Source organism: Xenopus laevis, chromosome 1S, assembly GCF_017654675.1.
Source record: "Xenopus laevis strain J_2021 chromosome 1S, Xenopus_laevis_v10.1, whole genome shotgun sequence".
Lineage (NCBI taxonomy): Eukaryota > Metazoa > Chordata > Amphibia > Anura > Pipidae > Xenopus > Xenopus laevis.
The window spans coordinates 45,532,897-45,559,652 of NC_054372.1; the positions used below are offsets into that span (position 1 = coordinate 45,532,897).

At 37.7% G+C, this 26,756-nt stretch overlaps 1 protein-coding gene across 1 annotated transcript in view; it reads left to right on the plus strand.

Moving 5' to 3' along the window:
• The window catches only part of LOC108704343 (lipopolysaccharide-responsive and beige-like anchor protein), a 369,752-nt gene that overhangs the window by 264,689 nt on the left and 78,307 nt on the right, over window positions 1-26,756 (plus strand). Inside the window, exons 43-46 of the mRNA XM_041579550.1 lie at window positions 637-749; window positions 13,159-13,299; window positions 17,309-17,428; window positions 20,654-20,806. Coding sequence (XP_041435484.1) covers window positions 637-749; window positions 13,159-13,299; window positions 17,309-17,428; window positions 20,654-20,806 — 527 coding nt within the window. The remainder of the gene's footprint in view (window positions 1-636; window positions 750-13,158; window positions 13,300-17,308; window positions 17,429-20,653; window positions 20,807-26,756) is intronic.

The window sequence follows — 26,756 nt, forward strand, 5'->3', positions numbered from 1 at the left end:
AGGGCAATTCCAGGTGGCAACATCATTTTTTCCTTGCGGCATCCACATATTTTGCTTAAGCCTCCACAGGTTTTAAACATAAGATCAAATTTGCATGGGAAAGAGTTTTTGTCACTTAAAATAGTTCAAGAGAATAAACCACATTTGCAGTATACAATTGTGTTGTCAATTGCTCCTTCATTACTGTATTGGGAATTATTTGAATAGGTGATGGAAAGTGAATTTCAATCGACTCTACCCGCTGCTTACCAACTAGTGCCTACTAAGGTGATCTCACTAAAGATATGGGGTTGGTGCTAGCAGATCAGCAAAGGGGAGGAGCCTTTCTTTATGTTGGATCTGACACCCACCCATGCCCACTTCTAGAACTAAGTTTCTTAGACTATGGGTAAACTCACAGGTCCTGCAGGTTGTGTGCCTGGCCCCTCTTCTCTGGAGACAAGGGCTACTTATGTTGTCAATTGTTAGAAAAAGCCAACTCACTAAAAAACTGAATGGATATAGTATTGTAAATCATGAATGAAAGATTACATTTAAAGAAACACGAAAACCAAGATAATTAAATCAGGGTGTTGGTAATTGCATTTTGTCTTCAGTATTGTGTTACATTCCTAAATGCTATTTTTTGTTTAACAGGCCGTAGTTACAGCGACTTGAACCAGTATCCAGTGTTCCCCTGGGTTATAAACAATTATGAATCAGAACAGCTTGATCTTACTCTTCCTAGCAACTTTAGGGATTTGTCTAAGGTATGTGATTTCTTTTTTTTGCTAAAGACTGGTGATTCATTCAGGCATTGTAGTACACCAGCAATTGGAGAGCTACATGTTTCTTGGCCTGGCAGGCGCCATAGTATTTTATTTTTGTGGACGCTTGCTATTTCTGTTAAATTTATATAGTGTTCAGAATTGGAGAAACCTGCTTTCCTGAAGTGGTATAGGTCAAAGTTACATAGTTAATTTTGGCAGTGCATAAATGTGGCCATAGCCTTAGACTTTTCAGGGCTTAGACCTTTTATTTGAAGCAGTAAAACAATTTCTCAAGTGTAAGGCTGCAGCCACACCTATGCGATGATCAGGCTACAACTGTGCCTGCGACCAGAGCCACTGGCCATGGGGTGAAATTTTGAGCAGGAAATGCATATTAGCGCATTTTAGTACCGGTATAGGATCCGTTATCCAGAATGCTCGGGACCTGGGGTTTGCCGGATAACGTAATTTGGGTCTTCATGCCTTAAGTCTACTAGAAATTCATTTAAACATAAATAAACCCAATAGGCTGGTTTTGCTTCCAATAAGTATTAACAATATCTTAGTTTGGATCAAGTACAAGCTACTGTTTTATTATTACAGAGAAAAAGGAAATCATTTTTAAAAATTTGTATTATTTGGATAATACGGAGTCTATGGGAGACAGCCATTCCGTAATTCGGAACTTTCTGGATAATGAGTTTCCGGATAAGGGATCCTATACCTGTACTGAAATCCACTCCATGTGCTTGCACCAAGGCTGACAAAGTGAATTTGGTACTGGCACAAGGGTAGTCTAAAGAAATGTAACTATTCACCAATGATCCTAGATGTATACCTTGAAATTAGGCCCCCCTTTGATGTCAGCTCTACGTGTTCTTTCACAGCCCCCAAATAACAATTAGCTTTTAAAGTATTCTATTTTTAATCAACTTCAGAAGCTGCTATATTATATAAATTTAGCTACATGGGCTGCAGTTTTCTGGCATTATAAGCTCAAGAACAGAAAAAAAACCAATGCATCTGGGAGATTCTCTGTTTGAAAGTGCCGTCTCTTTTTATTGTCCATTACAAACACATCTTCCTGTTAAGGCCGTAAATCACTTTCATTGCAGAAGGCCTGTTAATAACTACATGTGTTCCCTTTCGACCTTAAAGTACTATGATATGGCATCGTTATTTTCTCTGCTCTCCACTATTTGCATATATTTTTTCCATTTGCTTTTGTATGGAAATTAACTTAGCGGAAAGTGCATTAAAGATCTGTAATTTGCTCACTTTTTGTCATTACTTCTTTTGAACTAATGTTATTTACAGCAGCCTACCCTCACCTGTAAGGGTGAAATAACTAAAATCCATTCATTAGGAGATTGAGTTGTATTTTAAATTTGAAGTAAAATAAAATGCTCATAGGTTAAGGGTAGGGACACACTGGGCGATTTGGGGAGATTTAGTCGCCTGGCGACTAATCGCCGCGACTTTCCACGACCAATCTTCCCCGAATGCCTCCCCTCACTCTGCGCCTGGATAAAATGAAAAATCGCCTGCGCTAATCACACGCGGCGATTTGTTTTCCGAAGTCGCCCGAAGTTTCCTCGTGAGGCAACCGGGCGATTTCGTAAAACGAATCGCCGTGTGTGATTAGCGCCGGCGACTTTTCATTTTATCCAGGCGCAGAGTGAGGGGAGGCATTCGGGGAGAAAAGTCGCTGCGATTAGTCGCCAGGCGACTAAATCTCCCCAAATCGCCCAGTGTGTCCCTACCCTAAACTGCAGAAGGGTGTTATCCAGCTGCATCCGTATTTAAATAATAACTGCTGCACTGCTTCCAGGGCAAGATGAATGGGGTTAGTGCCTCTAGAAGCCTTGTTATCATGGAAAAGGCAAAAATGTTAATAGCTGGAATAAGCAAATCAGTTTTCATCTTGACGCATAAAAAATAATTGTCATTAGTCATCCATACAAAGTAGTAGAACACACCAACCTCCTTTAATTGGAAACTTCTCATTATTGAAATAATTTGTATTTATGTTTATTAGCTATATAAGTGCATTCAGCAGGGTTTGACAACAAATAACTTATGGTACTTGTTTTACAGAGCAGCATGTTTATAAAATGTTCTAGTTTGTGTCCACTATTCATACCTTTTGGTCCAAGTGTAAGACCCTCAAACAACCTCAACGGAGCTGATCACCTAAATGGAAACTTAGCTGGCCAATGACCCATGCACGTTTAGCAACAACAGCCTCAACATAAGAATATTTTTCTAATGTCATCACCCCAAACACACACATTTCTGCATCCTCTTTGTCCTCATTATGTTTAATTCTGCCTCTCTCATATTTTTATGACTTTACCCTATTTTTCTTTTTTTGCAAAAAGGGAATATATTATCTACCTGTTAATTCAGCACATTAAAATTATATCAACGCACAAAAGATCATATACACAATAGTGTATGTCAATTGGGAGCATTCCGCCTACATCCAGTTTGCCTCACTTTAACAAAAAAAAATGGAAGCCACACAGGCCTGATATCGTTCAGTTATCAAAGAAAAGGCTGCCCTTCCCGCTCTTCTGCAGAACAAATAAAATAGTCAGTAAGAAGAGTTCACATTATATGAAATTAATTGAGCTTAAAATATTCTAAGATATACTTTCCCTTTAAGCGAAAGCCACTGCAGAATAGCAACAATGGGAGCTGTGAGTCTAAGTAATCTAATTTCTTGTAAGATAGCTTTGTTCATTGGTCTGTGTTATGTGTCTGACTGGTGTGTTGTTTTACTGGATTTAGCTCTTTGTGTTTATATAGCCTTTCTGCCTTTCAACACATTTCTTCTGTAGATAGAAATAGCAATTCTTATTTCCCCATGTTGTCCAAGTTCCCCATTGAGAAGGACACGCTATTGATGTTCATCCCCCATGCTGTGTTTTTCTTGCTTCTCTATCTAATTTTGGCCTGGAGAAGATCATTAGCCTTACGATCTGTTTTATAAATGTTTTTTGTTTACAAATCTCATTATTTGCTTTTAGCCCAGCAGCGCATTGCTTCTTTTTTTGTCACCTAGTGTTTGGCTTATTTTATTGTAGCTGTTGAGATGACAGTGGCCACTCTTTTTCTGACTAGTAAACCGAACACTGATGGCTAAGTTCCAACCACAGTTTCAGATTTTCAGAGAAACAATACAGCATTATACGTTTTATTCATCTTATGGAATGGATTTAAATATTTCTCTTGTGCCTTGTAGAGTTATTGGATAAATGGATGTTTGAAAATAATTTTGACAAAAACCCTTGCCTGCTCAAACAGCATCCATTTATAGGAAATGTTAAAATTTAGGGCTTATGGCACTAGTGTGGAGTGAAGAGATCAGCTAGGCACTCCACATAGTTAAAGGATAGATTCTTGTGCTGAAGTAAGAATACATTTAAAAGGGCTACTGTTATCACATTATTATTGTAGCACCATTTATATTTTAAACAAGCTTATAATATTAGTGTTTTCTGAAACATTAGTTTAGATTTCATATACTTTTGTAAGTTAGAACATAATTGCATGTGTCTTGGCTAAGCTTCTTCTGTAACTTTCATTTTTTTTGTTAAATAAGCCGTAGCTATTTCTAAATGGCAATCAAATAATTGTGAATAAGCCAATTCAATTAAATGGTATTTAACTTTGCCTTTTCTTGCCAGCCTGTGTCTGCAATCCTTTGCCCCTCCTCCCCATTGTTTTCTGCTGGATGACAGTGGCGGACGAAAAACTCTGTGCACCATTGCCCATAGGCCAGTGCCACACAATTTGGTGCATAAATTCTAGAGTGGTGATCCCCACTACATCTTGCTCACCAACCCCTTGGATGTTGCTCCCAGTGGCCTCAAAACAGGTGTTTATTACAGACTTGGAGGCAACTATTGCATGCATACAAACCAAGTGTTCTGCTAAATAGAGCCTTCTGTAGGCTGCCAGTCCACATAGGCGATACCAAATAGACATTAGCATCTCTTATTAGGAACATTTTTCATGCTTGTATTGCTCGTGGGTAAAAAAAGGTTGGTGACCACCATATTAGAGTATGCAATTTTACACCAAAATAAAGAGAAGACAAAATGATTCAGGCCTCCTTCTGGCTGCATTTCTACAGAGATGGCAATAAAAGCTTGTGTGCCACTGACCTTAGCTTAAGATCCCACATGTTGGGCTGATAAAACACGCAGGATTAGTCTATGGGCATCAACACTCCCCGTGTGCCTTTAGTGCCGTGGATGATCAATCTCCTGCAAATACTTTTGTTACCTGCAATAATGTAGATTTCTAGTGGGAAAACTTATGCTGGACTTTATTTTTCCAAGGTTGCTAAAGTTTTCTTGCATTTGCAGGAGATCAGTTGTCTGCTATAGTGAAGATTTATCTCCTTGCCTGACAGTGTCCTCAACTTAAAAGCTATGGCTTATGGGAAGATTCTAAGCAGTAATAAAAATCGTCTCTATTCTTTTCTACATCAGTCATCAGCAAGGGCTATTACTATCACTATTGTATGTAAATGACAAAACAGAGGTGTATTGAGTGTTTATGCTGCTGATGTTCCCTGGGCCACCATCACCGATCATAGCCCCATACTACTAATTTAGCATGCACAGTCACATCCCTAATTCACCTGGACAGTGACGGAACTACTGGTGGTGCACCAGGGCCCGCACCCCCTCAGTTCCTCCGGCAGTTCATATGAACTCTTAATAGGCGGGGGGGGGGGCTGGCTGATTGACCTGCACCCGGGCCCAGCCCCCCAAGTTACGTTACTGACCTTGGACATCCCCAATCATGCCAAAACCCAGTTGTGATCCACTAAAACCCCACCACTTCCCCACAAGCAGCCCACCATTACTTGCCCTTTTCCTTCACTCACATTCAATTTTATATGCAAGAGATTTTGAAGCAGGGGTGGAATAGAAAAGACAAAGGAATACAAGACTTGTCAGTAGCAGGCAGGAGTTAAGTTTGTTATTTTTTCAGAAAATATTGGTGTTTTATCAACCATGACAAATATCAAAAAGCCCAAGTACCATGGATTTAATGAAAAATTAAGCACTGTCGGTAGCTTTTTTCTTGTCAGAGAGATAAAGTAACTTCTACTGTTTGAAAATGTGTCCCGTGCACCCTAAACAAGGAGAATTGCTCTTAAATGAGCCCACTAGAGACCATTTATTCAGTTCATTTAAAAAATAACCAGAAGAGACACAGCACAAATAGATTACGATGCAGGAACATTTGCAAAATGCGTTTGTTCTAAAAAAAAAGACAAAAAAAGACAAAGTTGTCTTTGACTAGGAAGAGAAATCAGTGGCGTAGTTTTTAATGGAGAAATGTAATCTTTATTTCTAGATGTAAAATAGAGTTTGAGAAATGTTCCTTGTTTCCTTTTAACTGATACCTATTTCAATACTTTTCCCCAGCACCAGCAAGTGCAACATTTATCTTTGTGATCCGTCCCATGGCTACACCTTAATGGCTTCATGTCATTTTAAAAGCCTTATAAGTGGTTCGTAAAAATATATATATACTTTTGGACTTTATTTTTCACCTTTTGGCTTTTCTATTCTGCTTCTTTAGAGGATGCTTGAACAATTATTTTAATATATAGTAGCAATGGTGTGGACACAAGGGCTGCAAAGACAAGAGTGCCTGTATGGATAGCAGATGCAACCATTAAACTTTATCTTGCATTGAATAAAAAACATTTTGCACAAGGTGGAAACAAAGGTCACATGGGTGCAAGCGAGTCTCTATTGACTTTCATTTCACTTTGCATCAGCTTACATATTGTAAATGGCACATTTAGAACACTAGGGAGCAAATTTACTAAAGCGCGAAGTGGCTAACGCTAGCGCAAATTCGCCAGCGTGACGTCATTTCGTTACTTTGCCAATGTACTAACGGGCGCTGGCGTAAATTCGCTAGCGAAGTGGACCTACTCTAACGCTACTTCGCACCCTTACGCCAGACGAAGTTGCGCTATGGTGAAGGGACGTAACTACGCTAATTCACTAACTTGCGGATTTTCATGAACGTTAACTCTTGCGCCAGACTTGCCTTCGCCAACTGAGACCAGGCGAATTGCAAAAGAGTAATTAGGGCTTGCTTCAAAAAAGGTTGAAATTTTTCCCAAAAAACGCTGGCGTCTTTTCATTTTTTAAGGGTGATAGGCTGAAAAAGATTGTACATTTTTTGGGGGTACCCTCCTTCCCCCCTACATTTCCGAATATATGGCATCTAAACTATACAGTGGGCACATGTATATGGCAAAATAACAACAATTTTATTTTATGAAGCTTTCCCAGCTTGTGTAGTGTAATGTATTTGGTGCTACATATACGTCCATTGTACTTTAACTTGGCACCGTATGCAAATTAGGCATCGCAAGCGTAACTTCCCTTTGCTTGACGAATTAACGCTAGTGCAACTTCGCTACCGTTCGCCTCCCTGAGCGCAACTTCGCATTTTAGTGAATTTGCGTAGCGCCGGCGCAACTTCGGATCTTCGTGAATTTGCCCCAAAGGGTGTTCCAGACAATGCCCATATACCCACCTCATTCTATGCAGTGCTGTCTTTGTTCTAGGAGTTATTCCTTAGAGCACAATATGTGAAAGACAATTGGTGCAAGGTGCACCTTATCCCCATTTTGTAAACAATTCCCTATATTTTTGAGCCCTAAATATTCTCACTTTTTGTTATGGGCTGCTCTTGTGTAAGCACTCATGCCCTTTAATTTTGAAATTCCTGGACTGCTAGTAGACGTTAGTCCCATTTTGTGATGCATCTGTTGAGGCTTTTTGCAAGCACGCTAATATAGCATGTCACGTAAATACAGAATTATTGGATATGTTGTGACAGGTAAAACTGTCTAAAACCCCATGCTAAAATGCCCCATGATGTAGTGTATAAAATAATCCCTTCGCAGAAGCCTTCCCACCAATCATATGAAATTAAATGTACCCTTATAGTGCCACTTCTTTTGAACAAGTCTTTTGATTTTGTGAGGAATAACACAACTGATTTGTATAATGGTGACACAGGGAAGCAAATATTGAGAAGGAACTCTTTTGTCTATCCTGATACTCTCTCCTTTGCAATAGTAGCCAAGGGCCAGATTTATCAAAGGTCGAGGTGAATTTTCGAATGAAAAAAATTAGAATTTCGAGCTATTTTTTATGTATTCGATTAGAAACAATAAACAAATATCTGTACTGTCTCTTTAAAAAATCGACCGACCATTCGTCATCTAAAACCTGCCAAATTGCTGTTTTATCCTATGGGGGACCTAGAATCTATTTGGAGTCAGTTGGTGGCCTATGAAAAATCAAAGGTTTTTTTTTGTGAAAAGCTTAGAATCAAATTCAATTGAATACAATATTACTTCGATTTGTACGTTTCAAATTCGATCCAAAATGGACCTATTAGACCGAAAAAATACAACATAATTTCAGTTGGTCTTTTTGAATTCAAATTTCGAAGATTTTTCAATTCGAAATTCGAAACCCTTGATAAATATGCCCCAAAGAGTTCCAGACTGGGCAGATCAAAACACACAAGCTGACTGTCCAGGTTTGATCTGTTATATCAAGTACATTTCTCTGAAGTGTGTATCCATATCAATGCTGTAGTACAATATATTTAAGCAACACTTTTATAGCAGATTGGTTAACATTTGTGAATTTGGAACAATTTGTTATAGACTGATCTAATGCAATTGTATTTAATTGTAAATAATTTTACTAATCCTAATTGTTTGAAGTAACTCTCAGCCCTATAAATGGGGTTTGATTTAGTAATAATCTCACATTTGAATAAGCAAATATAACTGCTCTTTGATAAAGTTTCACTAGTTTTTTCAACTCACCCTTTACCTTTGTAATCTAAGCTTTGTTTGCATTGTAGCAAGCTATCCTCTGAATTATATGTCCTTTGACTGAAACATCCAAAATACCAAGGAGATAGGAATAAGCAGTTGTTGTAAAATCTTTAAAGGGATACTGTCATCAAAATTTTTTTTCCCCCAAAATGAATCAGTTAATAGTGCTACTCCAGCAGAATTCTGCACTGAAATCCAATTCTCAAAAGAGCAAACAGATTTTTTTAAATTCAATTTTGAAATCTGACATGGGGCTAGACATATTGTCAATTTCCCAGCTGCCCCAAGTCATGTGACTTGTGCTCTGATAAACTTCAGTCACTCTTTACTGCTGTACTGCAAGTTGGAGTGATATCACCCCCCCCCAGCAGCCTAACAACAGAACAAAGGGAAGGTAATCAGATAATAGCTCCCTAACACAAGATAACAGCTGCCTGGTAAGTCTAAGAACAGCGCTCAATAGTAAAAACCCATGTCCCACTGCGTTCCATTCAGTTACATCGAGAAGGTAAAACAACAGCCTGCGAGAAAGTAGTTCCCTCCTAAAGTGCTGGCACAAGTCACATGACCTGGGGCAGCAGGGAAATTAACAATATATCTAGCCCCATGTCAGATTTCAAAATTGAATATAAAAAAATCTGCTCTTTTGAGAAATGGATTTCAGTGCAGAATTCTGCTGGAGTAGCACTATTAACTGATGCGTTTTGAAAAAAACATGTTTTCCCATGACAGTATCCCTTTAATATCCTTAAAGGAAAACTATACCCCCAAAATGAATACTTAAGCAACAGATAGTTTATATCAAATTGAATGACATATTAAAGAATCTTAACAAACTGGAATATATATTTACATAAATATTGCCCTTTTACATCTCTTGCCTTGAACCACCATTTCGTGACTCTATCTGTGCTGCCTCAGAGATCACCTGACCAGAAATACAACAACACTAACTGTAACAGGAAGAAGTGAGGAAGCAAAAAGCAGAACTCTGTCTGTTAATTGGCTCATGTGACCTTACATGTGGTTTGTATGTGTACACAGTGAATCTTACGATCTCAGGGGGCGGCCGTTATTTTTTAAAATGGCAATTTTCTATTTATGATTACCCAATGGCACATACTACTAAAAAAGTATATTATTATGCTAATGGTTCATTTACATGAAGCAGGGTTTTACACATGAGCTGTTTTACTCAGTATCTTTTAATAGAGACCTACATTGTTTGGGGGGTATAGTTTTCCTTTAAATATCAATTAGCGTGTTTCCCAAAACTTGAATGTTTACATTTGGTTTCTCCAATTAAGGAAAAAGTTTAATCAAGCTGTCTATAATATTTACAGGCTCGTGTGATTCCATCTCTGACGCACAAGCTTAGTAAACTGCTTTTATGGTGTATTAAAAAACAGTCGAATAGCCTCATCTTTTATTGCACTTGTCAGAAAAATATAGGCCAGCACAGTAAAATGTATTAGCCCAATACATTGTCTCCGTTTTATTATGAGGAAGCTATGATCTACAACTCTGTCACTGCAGATCTATTGTTCGAGGGTTTCCACAATTTTCTGTGCTCTGCCATTAATTTATAGCAGTAAACAATATGTAGCCCTCCAACTGCAGCAGAGCAGAGATCTTTTAATGAGGTGGATGTTATTACCACAATAAATCAGCACATTCATGTAATGTATAATTCAAAGTGTGTATTCCCTCTGTATCTTCACTGAGTAAGCTGATAGTGTATCATTGTCAGAGACCAGCTATACCTTTTTTCTGTCATTCTTTTATTTGGAGTCTGGATACAAAAATGTGTATTTTTTTATTCAATTGCAAATGAGTGTACAACAATCTTCCTGCCGGCATCCAAAACTGAACTGGAACAATTCCACCTGAAATCAATAGGGCATCGATCTCTGCATGTTGCTGTTTTAACAAAAGGCAGCAGAATCTTTCCCAATTGGTTTTAGTGGTATATCCAAGGAGGGTAATTCCATAAGCATTGATTGGGGAGCTATATGCTCTGTAGATGGGCATAAAAGCAGATAAAGTGATTGGTTAAAATTGAACAAAATAAAGGTTTACTGTGTTCAATTTAACTCACTATGGCACAGAGGCACTTTTGTTATATTGTTCCCTAATACAAACATACCTAAATTACGTCTCGTTGACCCAACCTGTGCATTTTTTTAAAGGTTTTTCAATTAAGGGACCTCTAAAACGGCATGATGTGGTCCCTTGCATATTGTAGAATGGGTTTAATAACATCCTAAAATGTATTCTTCATTTTGCAGTGTACTTATAGGATGTTATGATGATGAGTTGTTCAACTTCATGGTTCTTAAAATGCCGAACTGGGATTGTGCCTAATTTTTTTTTTTACTTATCCTTTGTATCTCTTATAAGCTGGCACAAGAATTCTAGTTAAATCCACTGCTAGTGAATTCATGGTTGCCTGCTTAACACATGAAGTGCCCAAGAAACCTAATTCATATGTACAATGCCCAGTTAATAGCTTAATCACATCATATGAGGCCCACTTAGTATGCAGTGTATTTTTCTGTAGATTGTATCTTATTAACTGGGAGAATAGGAGTATATTGGGCAACACCGTTATACTGAAGATTTCAGTCCATGGATGATGCATTGGTCCTATAACACAACACAGAGCGATCCGTCCTTCATTTGCAGAGAAGGTTACTTTTCTTTTATCTGAAATTAGTCCATTTTTTTTAAATATTAACCACATAAGTCTTTTAGTGTTTCTATCAACAGAGCAATGCACTGTGTCTATCACAAAATATTAAATAGTTAATGAAAATGAAGTGGATACAAAATAGTATTATAGGAAAACTGTTTTATTTTTGACTTACTTGGTGGGGTTGGCATACAGTGAGCAAGCCACATAATGCCAATGGAAAATATTTTATATGCTTCTCATACTTTGGAAAACATATATCTAAAGACTAGGAATTTAATTTTATGGTTGATGTACCTCAGGTTTTTATACTGATAGATGGTCACTACTCACTAGGCTTTATGAGTATTGCAGCTTTTTGTTGCTGAGATATTGGAAATGATTTAGACAAGGCCTGCATGTTCACCCCCTCTTAGGTTTTATATACACACATATCCAACAGGTGATCTAGCCTTTGTTAGTACTAAGGTGCAATAAGCCCATCAGTAGAAAGTAATTGACAAGCACTCCAATCACCCGTAGAATAAAAAGTAAACTTTTATTTTCAACTTATTAAAAAAACCAATTCCCTGACGCATTTCGTATCAACCAATATTGAGTGCCTGTCAATTACTTTCTACTGATCGTGACTCACCTACAGCTACGGGCTTGGGGTGATACACCCGGGCCACTCGTTTGATCTGGTGAGTTCTTTCTGGTATATTACCATTGAAACTGTCATTTGTGAACACAGGAGCGGGACCCGGGGTTTTTACACCCTGAGCAGTTTCGGCTGAGCAGTTCTAATGTGACTTTTGTAATTGGCCGCTAGTGTTGTAAAGGGCACTTAATGGCAAAGCTTATTGTATATGGACTTTTGGTGCCTTAATTAGCGGCATTCACTTTTTGTAAATATGTCGTGAACGGAACCAAATTTAGCACAAACCCCATTTGCAATAAGGCCATACCTTAAATGCAATGTTTGGTTTGAAGCACATGCAGGTGATATCATGGAACACCCATCCCATACAGCCGAGTGACATCACATTGTGACTCCATCACAATCAGTAAACAAATGCACCCAGTGAAAAGAATGTAAGTTACCAAAAAAGAAAAAGTCCAAGTCCAGCTGCAAATCACAGAACTACAAACTACAATTAACCATTCACTAGAGACATTTAGATATGATGGCAAAACAATCAATAATATAAATAATCTGCAACCAAGTTCATTCCTTGAGTTCCTGATACAAAAATACACACATAATGCAGATAAAACTTCACATATAGATGAAAATGTTATAACGCCAGTTACTCCTAAGGGTCAAAAAACTTCAAATGGTTTCAGTGACCAACTATACTACAATCATGGGAATGCCTTTACCATTCCGTGTAACCAAAAAAAAAATGCCAATAATGCAGGACCAGAATAACAGTTTAGTAGCAAAACTAATAATAATCAATCCTGCTTTGCTGATGGATATATCCAGACCATCATCTCAGAAGCCTGTGCCCCAGGCCCTCGTATGGCCATCATTTTGGAAATGTAAGCCTCTGCCGGTTGTGTATAATGATGAGCCTTAGTGCTGGTTCAATGTGTGGAATAGTCCCCACCCAGGGCAAAACATTGAGATAGTGTAACTAGAGGTATGTTATCCATGTGTTGATTGGTGAATATTGCCTTTTGTTTTTATAATATTTGAAATAATAAAAACAGATACCTTGGATCCATGTTAAATAATATGTACTGATATTGTCTCCAGGCCAAGAATGACAAATATGTTAAGTGTTTAATATTTAATGTCTTATTTCTATTATATATTTTTCTTTCAGCCTATTGGAGCACTGAACCCAAAGCGAGCTGACTTCTTTGATGAACGTTATAAAACCTGGGAAGATGACCAAGTACCCAAATTTCATTATGGCACACATTATTCAACTGCAAGTTTTGTACTTAGCTGGCTACTGAGAATTGTGAGTAAGGCTCACCCTGAATGCGTTGACATAATGCTGTTGAGCAGCTATATTGTATGTACTGGAAATGCAGAATGTATAATTATTTATGACTACAATCCCATTGCCCATTACTTAGCTTATAAACATATGTATTGCCCTCTTGGGAACTTAAAACCCTTAGACCCAAATTATTTGGTAATTATTTTAAATTTGGCCGATGGCCTCTATGTACTTTCTAAAAGAATAAATTATTTGTAGAGGGGGCAGATTAAAAATGTAAAAACCTTGTGGTATTTGTCTTCTAGATTTAGTAGAATGCATATGATCTGTTGGGTGTATATTTGGTAACAAAACAAATTAGAAGCTAGAATTAGATTCATAGTACAGGTATGTGACCTGTTATTCAAAATGCTCAGGACATGGAGATAAGTAGTGTTTCTGTAATTTGGATCTCCATACTTTAATAAAAATAATTTACACATTAACTCAACCCAATAAGATTGTTTTGCCCCAATTTGATGGGATCAAGTACAAGGTACTGTTTTATTATTGCAGCGAGAAAGGAAATTATTTTATAGTTAAATTGGTGTCTATGGAACATACCTGTAATACAGTTTTGTAATTGCTGTAATTTGTGAATCTCTATTGAGCAAATATTTTATAATTTTATACCCATTTTCATTCTAAGAGAAAAAAAGTGACTTTTTCATTAAAGTTTTTATACAATTAGAATACTTTAAGTGAATCATACTAGCAACAGATATACCGGTACATTGAATTCTAGCATTCACAAAAGCACCATATTTAAAGAAAGAAGGAAATCTGAGTGTTTTCTTCCTATTGAGTTTGGATTCAAGATTATAATTCCATTTGACCTGATTACATAATTTCTATGGTATATATACACACATTTTGATTGTATTAAACAGGTGTATATATGTACACAATGTATATTTGGCTTTCATGTGTTAAAAGAAGCATTTTTGCAATATATAAGCATTACCAAAAATAAAGTGTTTACGATATTGTAGATGACCTTGCTAATTCCCAGTGCACTCCTTCCAAATATAGAACTTTTACAAAGCAATTCTTATACCTTTTTTTATCTTCATCAGCCAAAGTTTGCATTGAATGAAATTATCTCTAAGGATTTATCATTAAAAATAAAAGTATGGAATTATTTCAAGTTAAAATAATAGACAATGTATGTCAGTACCAGCTGCATGGCGAAAATAGATGTGTGTGTATAGGTATATGCTGCTCATTTAACAATAATACCATATTATGTATTGTATTATTATCTGTATATAAATGTAAATGATTATCTTTTAGTACATATCCCTTTTGTATCTTTTACCCATATTCCCCGTTAAACATTTAAAAAAATAAAATAAATGAAATCCACTATCACTGGGCTAAAGAAGAAATATTCCATTCTGTCTTGTCCAGAAAAACTAGCGTAAAATGCTGAAACTCAAGGCAGTTGTTATGTTGAAGGCCTTTGTTTCTGTACATCCTGTGCTTAAATTCTCATATACACTGAAGTGTATAACTGATGTAATTTATCTGTTGCTAATAATGTTTAATGGCTATCATAAAGATCCTTACTGAAGCACTGGCATTTAGTGGATTAATCGCAAATACGGTTTATTGATAACATGTTTGCTTACAATAGTTTAGGTTTCTGTAAACCTGAGAGCTAATTCATCTACCAGAAAGTAATTTCTTTGGGAAAGCATTAGCAGCATGCCATTAATTAAAGCTGGTTAGAATGGTACAAGCAGACATGTATCCTTAATATAATTTATGGTGCCTTGCTAATTTTAGGCAATTATCTACTAATGTGGGCTTAAGTGTTTTTTAACTAAGATAAGGCTTTTAAATCTTTTTAACCTTTCTTATAGATTCCATGTAATGAAAATCTGAGTTAGTATTTGCATATAATCTTATAAAAATGGCAAAAAAGAGATACTAAAATATGATGGGAGATGTTCATAATAGTGATGAGCGAAATTTTATGTTGAGTTTTGCGCAACAATATAGACTCCAACGGGTGAAAAAAATGTTGATGCCCATGCAGTTTGGTGAATTTTTGCCGTTTCACGAATCTTTTGTGAAGCTAAACAGGTCAGATTTGCCCATCACTAGTGGAAAATTCTAAATACCACTGAGTGATCCTCTTCCTTCCTTCTTCGGTTTTCAAATTTCCCACGGCAGATGTATGCGCAGTAGAATGAAATGGCCATCTAAAGTTCGGCTTTTCGCTCTACTGTGCATGCGCAGCCACGAGAAGACCAAGGAAGCAGGAAGAGGCTCGCTCCGTGGTCCTCACTGGAAGAACCCCCGGGCCAGTGCAGTTTTCTGTGTCGGGTAAGTAAATATAATCACTTGGGGGGGCCTACCTTTTGGTAAGTGTACTTTGCCTTTTGTTCTCCTTTAAAATAAGTTGCCTTATTCTAACTATAGTAGTTTCTACAATCTTTCATGGCTGCAACAGTCCCAGCCTAATACCCGTTGTTACAGTTATGTGAATATTATTTTTTTCATGTGAAATTGCCTTAAAGGTATTCTGTCATGGGAAAACATTGATTTTTACAAATTTTAATTAAAATGAATCAATGCAAGAACAAACAGATTTTGTTATATTTAATTTTAAAATCTAGACATGTTAGTTTCCCAGGTTCCCTCAGCCATGTGACTTGTGTTCTCATACATTTCAGTCACTCTTTACTGCTGCAGTGCAAGTTGAAGAAATATCACCCCCTACCTTTAACCCCAACAGCCTATCAACAGAAGAATTAATTCAGGAACAAACTTATTTTGTTATATTTAATTTTAAAATCTGTCATGGGGCTAGACATGTTAGTTTCCCAGGTGCCCTCAACTATGTGACTTGTGTTTTGTTAAATTTCCATCACACTCTATTGCTGCACTGCAACTTGAAGTAATATCAAACCCCCCTCCCTTTCCCCCCGAACAGCCTATCAACAGACATGTGAAGGTAACAGGATAACAACTCCTTGACACCTGCCTTGCTATAGATGGTCCCTATTGGTAAATTTTGAGAATAGCTCTCAATCATATAAATCCAAGTCTGGCTAACCCAAGTCCTTAACTTATATTGAGTAGGAAAAACAATAGCTTACTTAAAAGGATTCTGTCATGATTTTTATGATGTAGTTTTTATTTCTAAATTACACTGTTTACACGGCAAATAATTAATGCTACGATTTAATTTTAATGTTATTCCTGAACCAGCAAGTGTATATTTTTTTAGTTGTAATATTGGTGTGTAGGTGCCATCTCAGGTCATTTTGCCTGGTCATGTGTTTTTAGAAAGAGCCAGCACTTTAGGATGGAACTGCTTTCTGGCAGGCTGTTGTTTCTCCTACTCAATGTAACTGAATGTGTTGCAGTGGAACCTGGATTTTAATATTGAGTGCTATTCTTAAATCTACCAGGCAGCTGTTATCTTATGTTAGGGAGCTGTTCTATAAAAGCAACCTGGAAGTCGGATGCGCACGGGCTAAGGTAGGGCGGGTTGGGGAAATCCCGACCTGCACATCACTAGTTGAGACATTACTGACATGTAAGTGATATGACTAAAGCTAAAACCCTGCCTGCTGGCCACTAAGTTGACTTGCAGATTATTGATTGTGAATGAAAGGAGATCCTGACTGTATTGTGTACTACTGGGCCACCTGGAAAAAAGGGTGCCTGTTATTGACATTTTAAGCCAAACTCTGACTTACATTGTGAAATAGGTTGCTACCATTATTAATGTTTAAGGTGCTTGCTGGGGGTTTACATACATTGCATACATTAAATATTGTCAGTCTAAAAAAAACAAATAAGAAAAATACAGTATAGACTCTTTTGAAATTTCCCATTATGATAAGAATTACTGCATAGTACTAGAGTCACTGCATCGCTGCCATACCCAAATGTACAGAAGCTTGTTGTTGACCAGTTGTTTCACCTCAGTCTAATTTTTTAAAATTAATTTTTAATCTTTGTCTTTTTACAGGAGCCATTCACAACATTTTTTCTGAATTTGCAAGGTGGTAAATTTGACCACGCAGACCGAACTTTTTCATCCGTTGCAAGGGCATGGAGAAACTGTCAGCGGGACACTTCTGATATCAAGGTAAGATTAACCTATTGTTTTGCCATAATTCAGTTAAAATATGTTCCACTGACTGAATTGTTGGGCATCTTTCTGTGGTGGAATTGGTCTTTGTAACTGTAATCTATTTTTGTTATGAAATTTTGCTTCATTTTGGGTCTGAGGAGTATTCCAGGTATAGTTCTGTACATTTTGCATTGGTTTGGGTGAGCAAGAGTTTGTACTATAGGGTTTTCAGGCCGATTATTTGCTGAATTTAGCCTAGTTTTTACACTTTCACAGATTAGTTCTGTATCGTGGATTCGGTGCATCCCTAAAAATTTTAGGATATAGTGATATTCTGAGACAATTTACAATTGGTATTAATTTATTTATTTGTGTTTTTTTTTAGTTATTTAGCTTTTGTTTGCAACTTTCCAGTTTTTCAGCAACTATCTGGATGTTTGGGTGTTTACCTTAGAAACCATCCAGTGATTTGAATGAGAGACAAATATGAATAGGAGAGGCTCTAAATAGAAATATAAGCAATAAAAAGTAAGAAGAATAATCACATTGGTAAGCTCACAGAGGTTTTTAGCTGCCCCATTTTTTGTCATTGTAAAACATACTAAGGTAGTATAATACACAACGGTATTTTCCTCATACATATCATTGAAAGGGAAAAGAAAAACAATTAAGAATACCTCGTTCTCAATATCTGATTTATGTGATGGCTCCTGGGGAGCGTTCTTGACGGTTGTTCCTGGGAGCGTAGGAGATTTTGAATATACTGGTCTGTGTCTTGGACATTAGTATTATTGAGTAATAGTTCCGTATCATACCACGTAGTGTATCTAAATGCATATATCGTTAGATGTCTAGTATGAGTTGGGAGCGATTGAATGTAACTCATCCAAGTCGAAAAAAATTTGTCAGTAAATTGTTCTTTGTTTGTAGTGGATTCCACCCAATCCATGTGAAATATATGGTGTAGCTTTTGTTTGACCAGAGATAGGGGGGGTGCAGATGGAGAAAGCCAATGGTGCAATATGGTTTTCCGAGTTGCAGCCATTAACCTTCCTGCCAGCTGCCTTTCAGAGCGCGAAAGTTTCAGGTGTGGAGGAGGTATCCCAAAAATTGCCCATGTTAGCGTAAAAACGTTTGCTCGCTGAGTCAGAGACTTCCAGTATATCTGAACTTCCCCCCATAATTGTTGAATGATAGGGCATAGCCAAAGGTCAGCACAAGGGCACAAGGTCAGCCCAGGGTTGATGACATCTCAGACAATTATCCGAATTTAGAGTACCCATATGATGCCTCCTAAAAGGAGTGAGATAAGAGCCATGCAATACCTGTAAAGCCATTTCTTGATATTTGCTAACAGAAATAGCTTGCATTGTTTTTGCATGATACTGAAGTATTTGGGAGGCCTCTGTTTGTGGGATCACAGAAGTCCATCTGAGTAAAGATCTGTCCTGTGCTTCGACAGAGCGGTCCTAATAAAGCGGTAAATCTGGGAAATAGTTCTGACTGTGTTATATCTGGGCCACAGCAGATTTACTGGGTTATCTTTATCTGTCGTGGAAAGATGCCTCAACACTTTCGTGGCATAGTGGACAATTTGGTTCAGTAACAGATGGCAGCAAATGTTGTGTATGCTGGTTATCGTGCATTTCTCTCTGTAAAATGGGTAAATCCAGACATTATTCAGAAGAACAGTGTGCTTTGATAAAAAAATTGGTTATAGAGGGGAATACCTGTAAAGAAGTGCAGAAAATGAAAGGCTGCTCAGCTAAAATGATCCCTGTATTCTTTAAATGGCAACCAAAATCTGAAAGAAGTAGAAGAAAACAGAAAACCACCAGTCGAATGTATAGGAGAATAACCAAAGACAAAGACTGGCAAAGACTCAGCCAATGATCCGCTCCAGGAAGATCAGAAGGTCTAAAGTTACCTGTGAGTACTGTTACAATTAAAAGATGCCTATGTGAAGCCAAGCTATCATTGTTGAAAAAAAGATGTTTGCTGAAGAGATGATAATTTGCCAAAGAACACATTGGCCTAAAGAGAAATGGCGCAACATTTTGTGGACTGATGAAAGCAAGATTGTTCTTTTTGGGTCTAGGGGTCACAGACAGTTTGTTAGACGACCCCTAAACACTGAATTCAAGCCACAGTATAGTGTAAAGACAGTGAAGCATGGTGGCACAAGCATCATGATATGGGGATGTTTCTCATACTCTGGTTTTTGTCCTTTTTAGCTCATACCAGGGATCATGGATCATGGATCAATTTCAATACATCAAAATACATGTTGCCTTATGACGAAGAGTAAATGTCCTTGAAATTGGTGTTTCAACAAGACAACAACCCCAAACACACCAGTAAAAGAGCAGCATCTTGGTTCCACACCCACAAGATTGATGTTATGGGGTGACCAGCCCAATCCCCGGACCTTAATCCAATAGAAAACTTGAGGGGTGACATCAAAAATGCTGTTTCTGAGGCAAAACCAAGAAATGCAGAATAATTGTGGAATTTAACAGGTGCCAGAAGTTGGTGGACTCCATGTAACACAGATGTGCAGCAGTTCTCAGAAACACTGATTATACAACTAAATGTTAGTTCAGTGATTCAAAGGAAAGCAACATTTTGAAACATTTTTCAGTTTATACAGTGAATGTGGGAGTTTGTAAAGAAGAATGCAGACACTGGTATTTTTTGGAACAGCCTAATATTCCATTTTATTCACTTTTTGTAAAGAAATAACACAAATAAGAAAAATGTTTCTTTTATGTTTTGATTTGAAATAGAATGTGAAATGTTCCCTATTCATTTGTGTGTATGGAAATAAAAGCTGTTATAAGGATTTTGAGCTTTATTCTCTTTTTAAACACACTGCTATTATACTGAACACAGCTGTAGATAGATTTGGTGCACCTGTCATTTTATCTCATTGTGTAATGGCAACTTCAAAATGCTGTAAAAATAAGAATTCTTCGAGTAAATAATTATTTGTTTGTCTGTTTATAAAGGATGTCAGGATACTCTTCCATTAAAACAGAATGAATTTTTTGGCGTTAATGACCTAAAACATATGATAGTTGGGTAAAGCCATCTGCGTCTTTGAAGATTATATTCCTTCACTAGATGCCAAGTTTTCAGTCCTGGGTAAAATGAGTTTTATGCTAATGATCAATACCAAAAGGTGTATGATTATGCAAGATAAAACTGAAACAAAGATGATTACATTTTTTTCCTCCACAGGAACTCATTCCTGAATTCTACTACCTTCCTGAGATGTTTGTGAACGCCAATAATTACAATCTTGGAGTGATGGATGATGGCACCGTAGTATCTGATGTTGATCTTCCACCATGGGCTAAATCCCCAGAAGAGTTTGTTCGCATAAACAGACTGGTAAGACCATGCTTTATCACAGTAGTGTGAATTGTTGCCCTTCTCAAAATGTCTGTGTAAACTGCTCTAACAGAAGAAATTGATCTTTATTTGAGAGACTGATCTTTAGAAGCAGTTGCTTTAGTAGTCAGAACTCATCAGGAACAAAAAAAAAGTGGCTTAACTATAGACAAAGCAGATCCCGTCAGGGTTGTGGGGAAAATGGGGGCCAGGACCACAGCACTGGCTTCGTCTATAGCACAGAGTTTCCCATCCACTTCCTCTTTAAGTGTAAAGCTGGCCACAGACGCAAAGATCTGATCGTATGAATCAATGTACGATGGGACTTCCCCAATCTCCCAACCTGCCACTAACCATTCAGATCAAATAAAGTAGAAAAGAACAGATCAGCCGATGTTCTGCCCCTGACAACAATCGTACGAAAGTTATGTCCGTCCAAAGCTAGTGACAGTCTTACTCTGAAAATCGTCCGATCGGCAATACATGCAGAGATATTATCAGCAGCCGACAGAAATTTTCTAACCTGTCTGATCGACCAAACGACCGATCTCCGCCATACGAAAAATGTCGGGACTCTCCACACACTGTCTGAAAATCGTACGAATCCTCGATTCGTACGATTAGATCTTTGCATCTATGGCCAGCTTTAGTGTACATGCGGGACGTTGGGAGTGGAGGTTAGTGGAGCAAATATCCAAAGTTTGGTGCGGGGGTTAGAACCTTGCGTGCACCGGGCCCCTCTGAAGGTTTTTCTGGGGGGCGGGTTGGGAGGCCCCTGCTTGTTCCACCACTAAAAAAGGACATTTTATAATGTGCCCGGTTTAGGGTTGCCACCTGGCCGGTATTTTACCGGCCTGGTCGTTAAAAATTGTAGTTGATCCCAATGTTATTAATAGGGAAAAAGATAAATATCTAGGAAGGCCAGTATTTTTTTCCAGAAAAGGTGGCAACCCTAGCCAGGTTCAATATGTGAAACATTATAACTATAATTGTCCTTTATGAATATAGCACCAAGATATTCCACAGTGCTTTACCGAGATTAAACCTCATTCACATAAGTCCCAGTGAACTTACTAGCCACGGTCCACATTTTTCTTTACTACAGAGGCCTAGATTTCATAGTTTATCATTTCAGGGTATCTATTCACTTAGCTTCAGTTAAGCCTCCTTGTTGTTTTCACTCTCAGCCACATGCATACAAGCAGCAGTGCCCTGAATGCTAATAAAACTTTCAGATAAGGGTATTTTATGCAGGGGTGATCCTGGCCCCTCCGCCGCCTGAGGCAGCAGCAGTTGCTGCTGCCCCCCCTACCCCAGAAATTCGCTCTTAAAGTACCAGGAGCAGCATTTTTGCGGCCCCTGGTACCTAGTGGGGCGCTGCTGCCTGAGGCGACAGCCTCAACTCGCCTCATTGGTGAAGCACCCCTGATTTTATGCTACCTTGTCCTTTGACTACTGACCCTGATCCTGGAAAGTATATCACCAGAGCTCACAAGGGGATCATGGAGAAATGGCAAATTTTGTGTGGCACATATCAACCCCTCTCCACACCTGAGCACTGAAAGTGCAGAGCAAACTGGATTTTTTCCCCACATTCCTGCTAAAGTAAATAGGCCGTGGTCTATTAAGGATCTGGAAACTCTGTGACATCTTGAACTTGCAATATAAAATGAGATGGCAGGTTAACATTCAACTATCTGTCAAGCTAAATACATGACACTTTATAGAAATGCATTTGAAATTCCTACCGTAAAGCGAGCCAGTCCTTCTTTCCTTTGCTAAAAAGTAAATTCAGTCACATGAGCTTCAGGTTATGTATCGTTCAGGCAGTTATAACTAGTGTCAAGAACTTTTCCAGTTATAAAGCAGAACTTTTTTTCTCTCCAAAGGTTTATGCAATATTGCACATTGTTTTAGGCAAAATGTTTTTTGTTTTTTTTCTGAACGCAGCAGCTTTTATAATTGCTGATTTCTTGTTCAAATACTCTGCCTTATGAAACTTTGTGTCCAGTTCTGTTTTCTCCATATATGTATACATTTTCTTTTATTAAATATAATTATTTTATCATTTTATTAGACTAATTTGTACCTTTGTTTTTGTAAGTTTACTTTAACGGCTTAATGCAGCATTTTGTTTTTTTTGCTCTCTTTTTTCACACAATATCCCTCCCGATCTGTTCTCAAATAGAATTTTCCAAGGTATTGGCAGGAGCAAACCATGTATCTTTATATAGATAAATTCTGCCATATGGGTTCCCAGGGGGTGGTGGGGAAAACAAAACAAACAAGTGACATGTGACTAAGCATTTATTGCGATATGATCTGAAGTCACTTAGGGGGGAAGTGGCTTTGAACAAGTCAGTGGGGCTGTTATCTGTATCTTTATCTTTTTTCTTTAACTGTCTAAAGCAGTTTTGACTTTAATTAGGTAATGATAAATAATATTGTCAATAACGGCAATACATTAATTCGTAACTACCAGATCCAACACTCTTTATAAAGCAGTATTTATTAGGGATGCACTGAATCCACTATTTTGGATTTGGCCGAACCCCCGAATCCTTCTCGAAAGATTCGGCCGAATACCGAACCGAATCTGAACCCTAATTTGCATATGCTAATTAGAGTTAGGACGGGGAAAACATTTTTTACTTCCTTGTATTGTGACAAAAAGTCACTCATTTCCTTCTCCGCCCCTAATTTGCATATGCAGATTCGGATTCGGTTCGGCTGGACAGAAGGATTTGGCCGATTCCGAATCCGGCTGAAAAAGGCCGAATCCCGAACCGAGTCCTGGATTCGGTGCATCCCTAGTATTTATGCAGCATAGGGCCCATACCTCCCAACATTTTGGAATCAAAAAGAGGGACAAAAAGTTGTCGCACAGTGATATTTTTTTGCCACGCCCATTTTTGTGGCCATGCCCCCCCCTTAATTACCATGTTCATTTTACTAATTTGGCAGTTTATGAAAGTTTAAACATATTTCTGTGTTTTTTTTTCAGTTATTACAGTTTTGCTAATGAAGGCGAATTGCCCTTTAAACTGAGTCTAACTTCTCCCAAGGAACCTGTTATCTTATATTGTTACAATTACTTATTTCCTTATCTTGAAATTGTTACAAAATTATCTTATAAGCAGCTGTGGCTGTTCTGGAGAAAAAATGGGTCTTTCCAGTACAAATGAGGGACTGCAGGTTGAGCTGTCAAAAGAGGGACTGTCTCTCTAAAAATGGGACAGTTGGGAGGTATGCATAGTAAAGAATAAGTGGAAGCTATGTGTCTTTATTAGCAAGAATTATAGCACTGTGCATTTTACATATGTGACCATCACAGGCCTAAGAGTGTTAAGTGCCACATTATTATGCTTCATCGACTATTTCCATCTAAAATTTTACATATTTTAGCTCTAAAGGGGTGGTTTACCTTTAAATTCTTTGTGGTTTTTAATAATTGCATTTTTGTTCTGCAGCTTTTGGAATTTCGATTGTTGTATGGTTGTTAGGTTCCCATTTACCCTAGTGACCAAACAGTAGTTTGAATAACACAGTGGTAGATGGGGAGGGCGGGATTTGAAGATGTCATATGTACATGAAAATAAAAACCTAATCGTGGAATTAATTTGCTTCCTGATCCTTATACTTGCTAAAACTGCACATTATACCCTGGCTGTACCTGTCATGTAGATTTGAACCTGCATTATTCACTTCTGAAAAACCACGAAACTTCATGGGCTTCATAACTAATACTTTCTCATTGTAGTGGAAAGCATTGCAGTTGATAGGAAGATTGTTTCCCCCACCGCATCTCTGTATAATATGGATCTGCCTCAATATATCATTGTAAGGGCAACTTTATTCAGCATGTAATGAAAAAGCTTTTTGCTGGGTAGAATTTTAAGTGTTTTTGTTTGCAATCAGCATTAAATAATGCAGCTTTGTGTAGCTCTCCTGGCAGAAAGAAATTATGCAGTAAAAAAAGCGTGCCAATCTACAAATTGATTCTCCATTCTCATTTAGAATCCAGCCTCACTTGTCTCTGTATCAAATAGGCTCCTTTAGCTCTATCTTTCTCTTTCTTTTTCCTTCCAGCACCAAATTATATGCAATGATCGCAGCCCTTGAAATTTAGACCACTTTGATCTGTGACCTTTTTGTGGTGCTAATCGGGTTCCCCATATCATTATGCCTCTCTCATTAATCATATTTCCTGCAACCCGACAGGCAGCCAGACAGACGTAGCCCCTGTTTCAGGTCTGTGTTGGCAGGCTTGTTCTTTAGTGGGCTATTATAGTGCTGTACGCTGACTTGTAACATACCAGCACTGCATCAAGCTGTGTGCTACAATTAAAGTCAGATGTTTTTTGGGGTTTTTTTCAGGTTGAACAGGCAAATAGTGTTGCAACTGTCTGTCTTGCTAAAGCAAACCAGCAACAGTGGCAAATGAGATATAGAACAATGCAAAATGGAAGATTTTACAGTATGGGAGAATGATGGCTTTAAACATGCCTGTTTTACATTCCCGCTCTATACTGTCAGATCAGTTTCATTTGAGTTTATTTACACTATAATGATATTCTTATTTTGTAACACTGAATGCTTGTCTCTCAGGATTTTTTGGAGGCAGTTTTGTTTGTTTCAGATCTGTTTCTATAGAGGTGCAAAGTTTCATTATAGAAAAACATTCCACTCTTCATCAAAATCACTGCAGGTTTGTTTGTGTTGTATACACTGCAATTTTTTTAAAAAAAATAACTTTTATTTAGTGTGACAAAAGTAACTTGTATTATTCAGCTTCCTGCAATTGCTCTATAACCTCCTCACAGACAGGCTGTTAAAGATATTTATTATGAAGTCTGTTTAGCAAGGAAAATCCTTGCAAATCTTAATACCGGTGAACACACTGCATTTTTCAAAAGGTTTTGTGTCAATTGTACCTGAAAGGGGTGGTTCACCTTCAAACAACTAGTTGTTTTCAGATAGGTCACCAGAAATAATGACTTTTTCCAATGACTTTCTATTTTCTACGTGTCACAGTTTTTCTAATATTGAAGTGGAAAGTGTAATTTTTCACCTTCTGAAGCAGCTCTGGGAGGGAGGGTCGCCGACCCTGTAAACTGTTCTAAATGGATACATTTAGTTAACACATTTTTATCATTGTCCCTGCTGAGCAGAATCCCTGGGTTTCATTACAGGCAGCTGTTAGACTTGATACAATAGTTACTAATACTCCAGAGATGCTGCTGAGAAATGTATCAACTAAATGTTGCTAAATTTCAGTAAACTAAAAAATTTCTCTGTAAATGTCTTTGATGCTAGACAAGATTGAATTTTAAACACAATACAATAACAAATAAAAAAACACCAAATTCAAAAAGTATTGTAGAAGTGATACCTATATTGGCTAACAATAAAAATACATTGCAAGCTTTCGGAGCACCAAGGCCCTTTCGCCAGGCAAAATACAATACGAAAACGTTTTTTATTCTTGTACCAGAAATCTGTTTTTTCTTTTTTTATGCAAAATGATTTATCCTGTTCCACTTCAAATATGTTAATACAAAATTTTGATACATTTTGATAAATTTCTCTGTCGTGATCCAAACATTGTTACAATGAATATGTTATATAGAAAGATTGATTTTACTTGCCGTAGTTTGTTCCGCCAGAATCTATGCTTTCCAAAAATTTATGGTTTTCTGGGAGTATTTTTACAGTTTGGGGGTCTTACGGCACATAACGTACAGTTGGGGCTCTCTTTTCTGCAGCTTAGTTGGCTAGCGTGAAAATTCATATGCATGTTTTTCATTTGTGGTCCATTCACATCACATACTTTGGTAAATATATGCATAGTGGGCAGGGCCGGGCCAACCCCAACAGGCGCCCTAGGCAACTTCTCCATGCTGGCGCTGACTGAGCGCGAGCCGGTACTTTTGTGCGCATGCGCAAATTG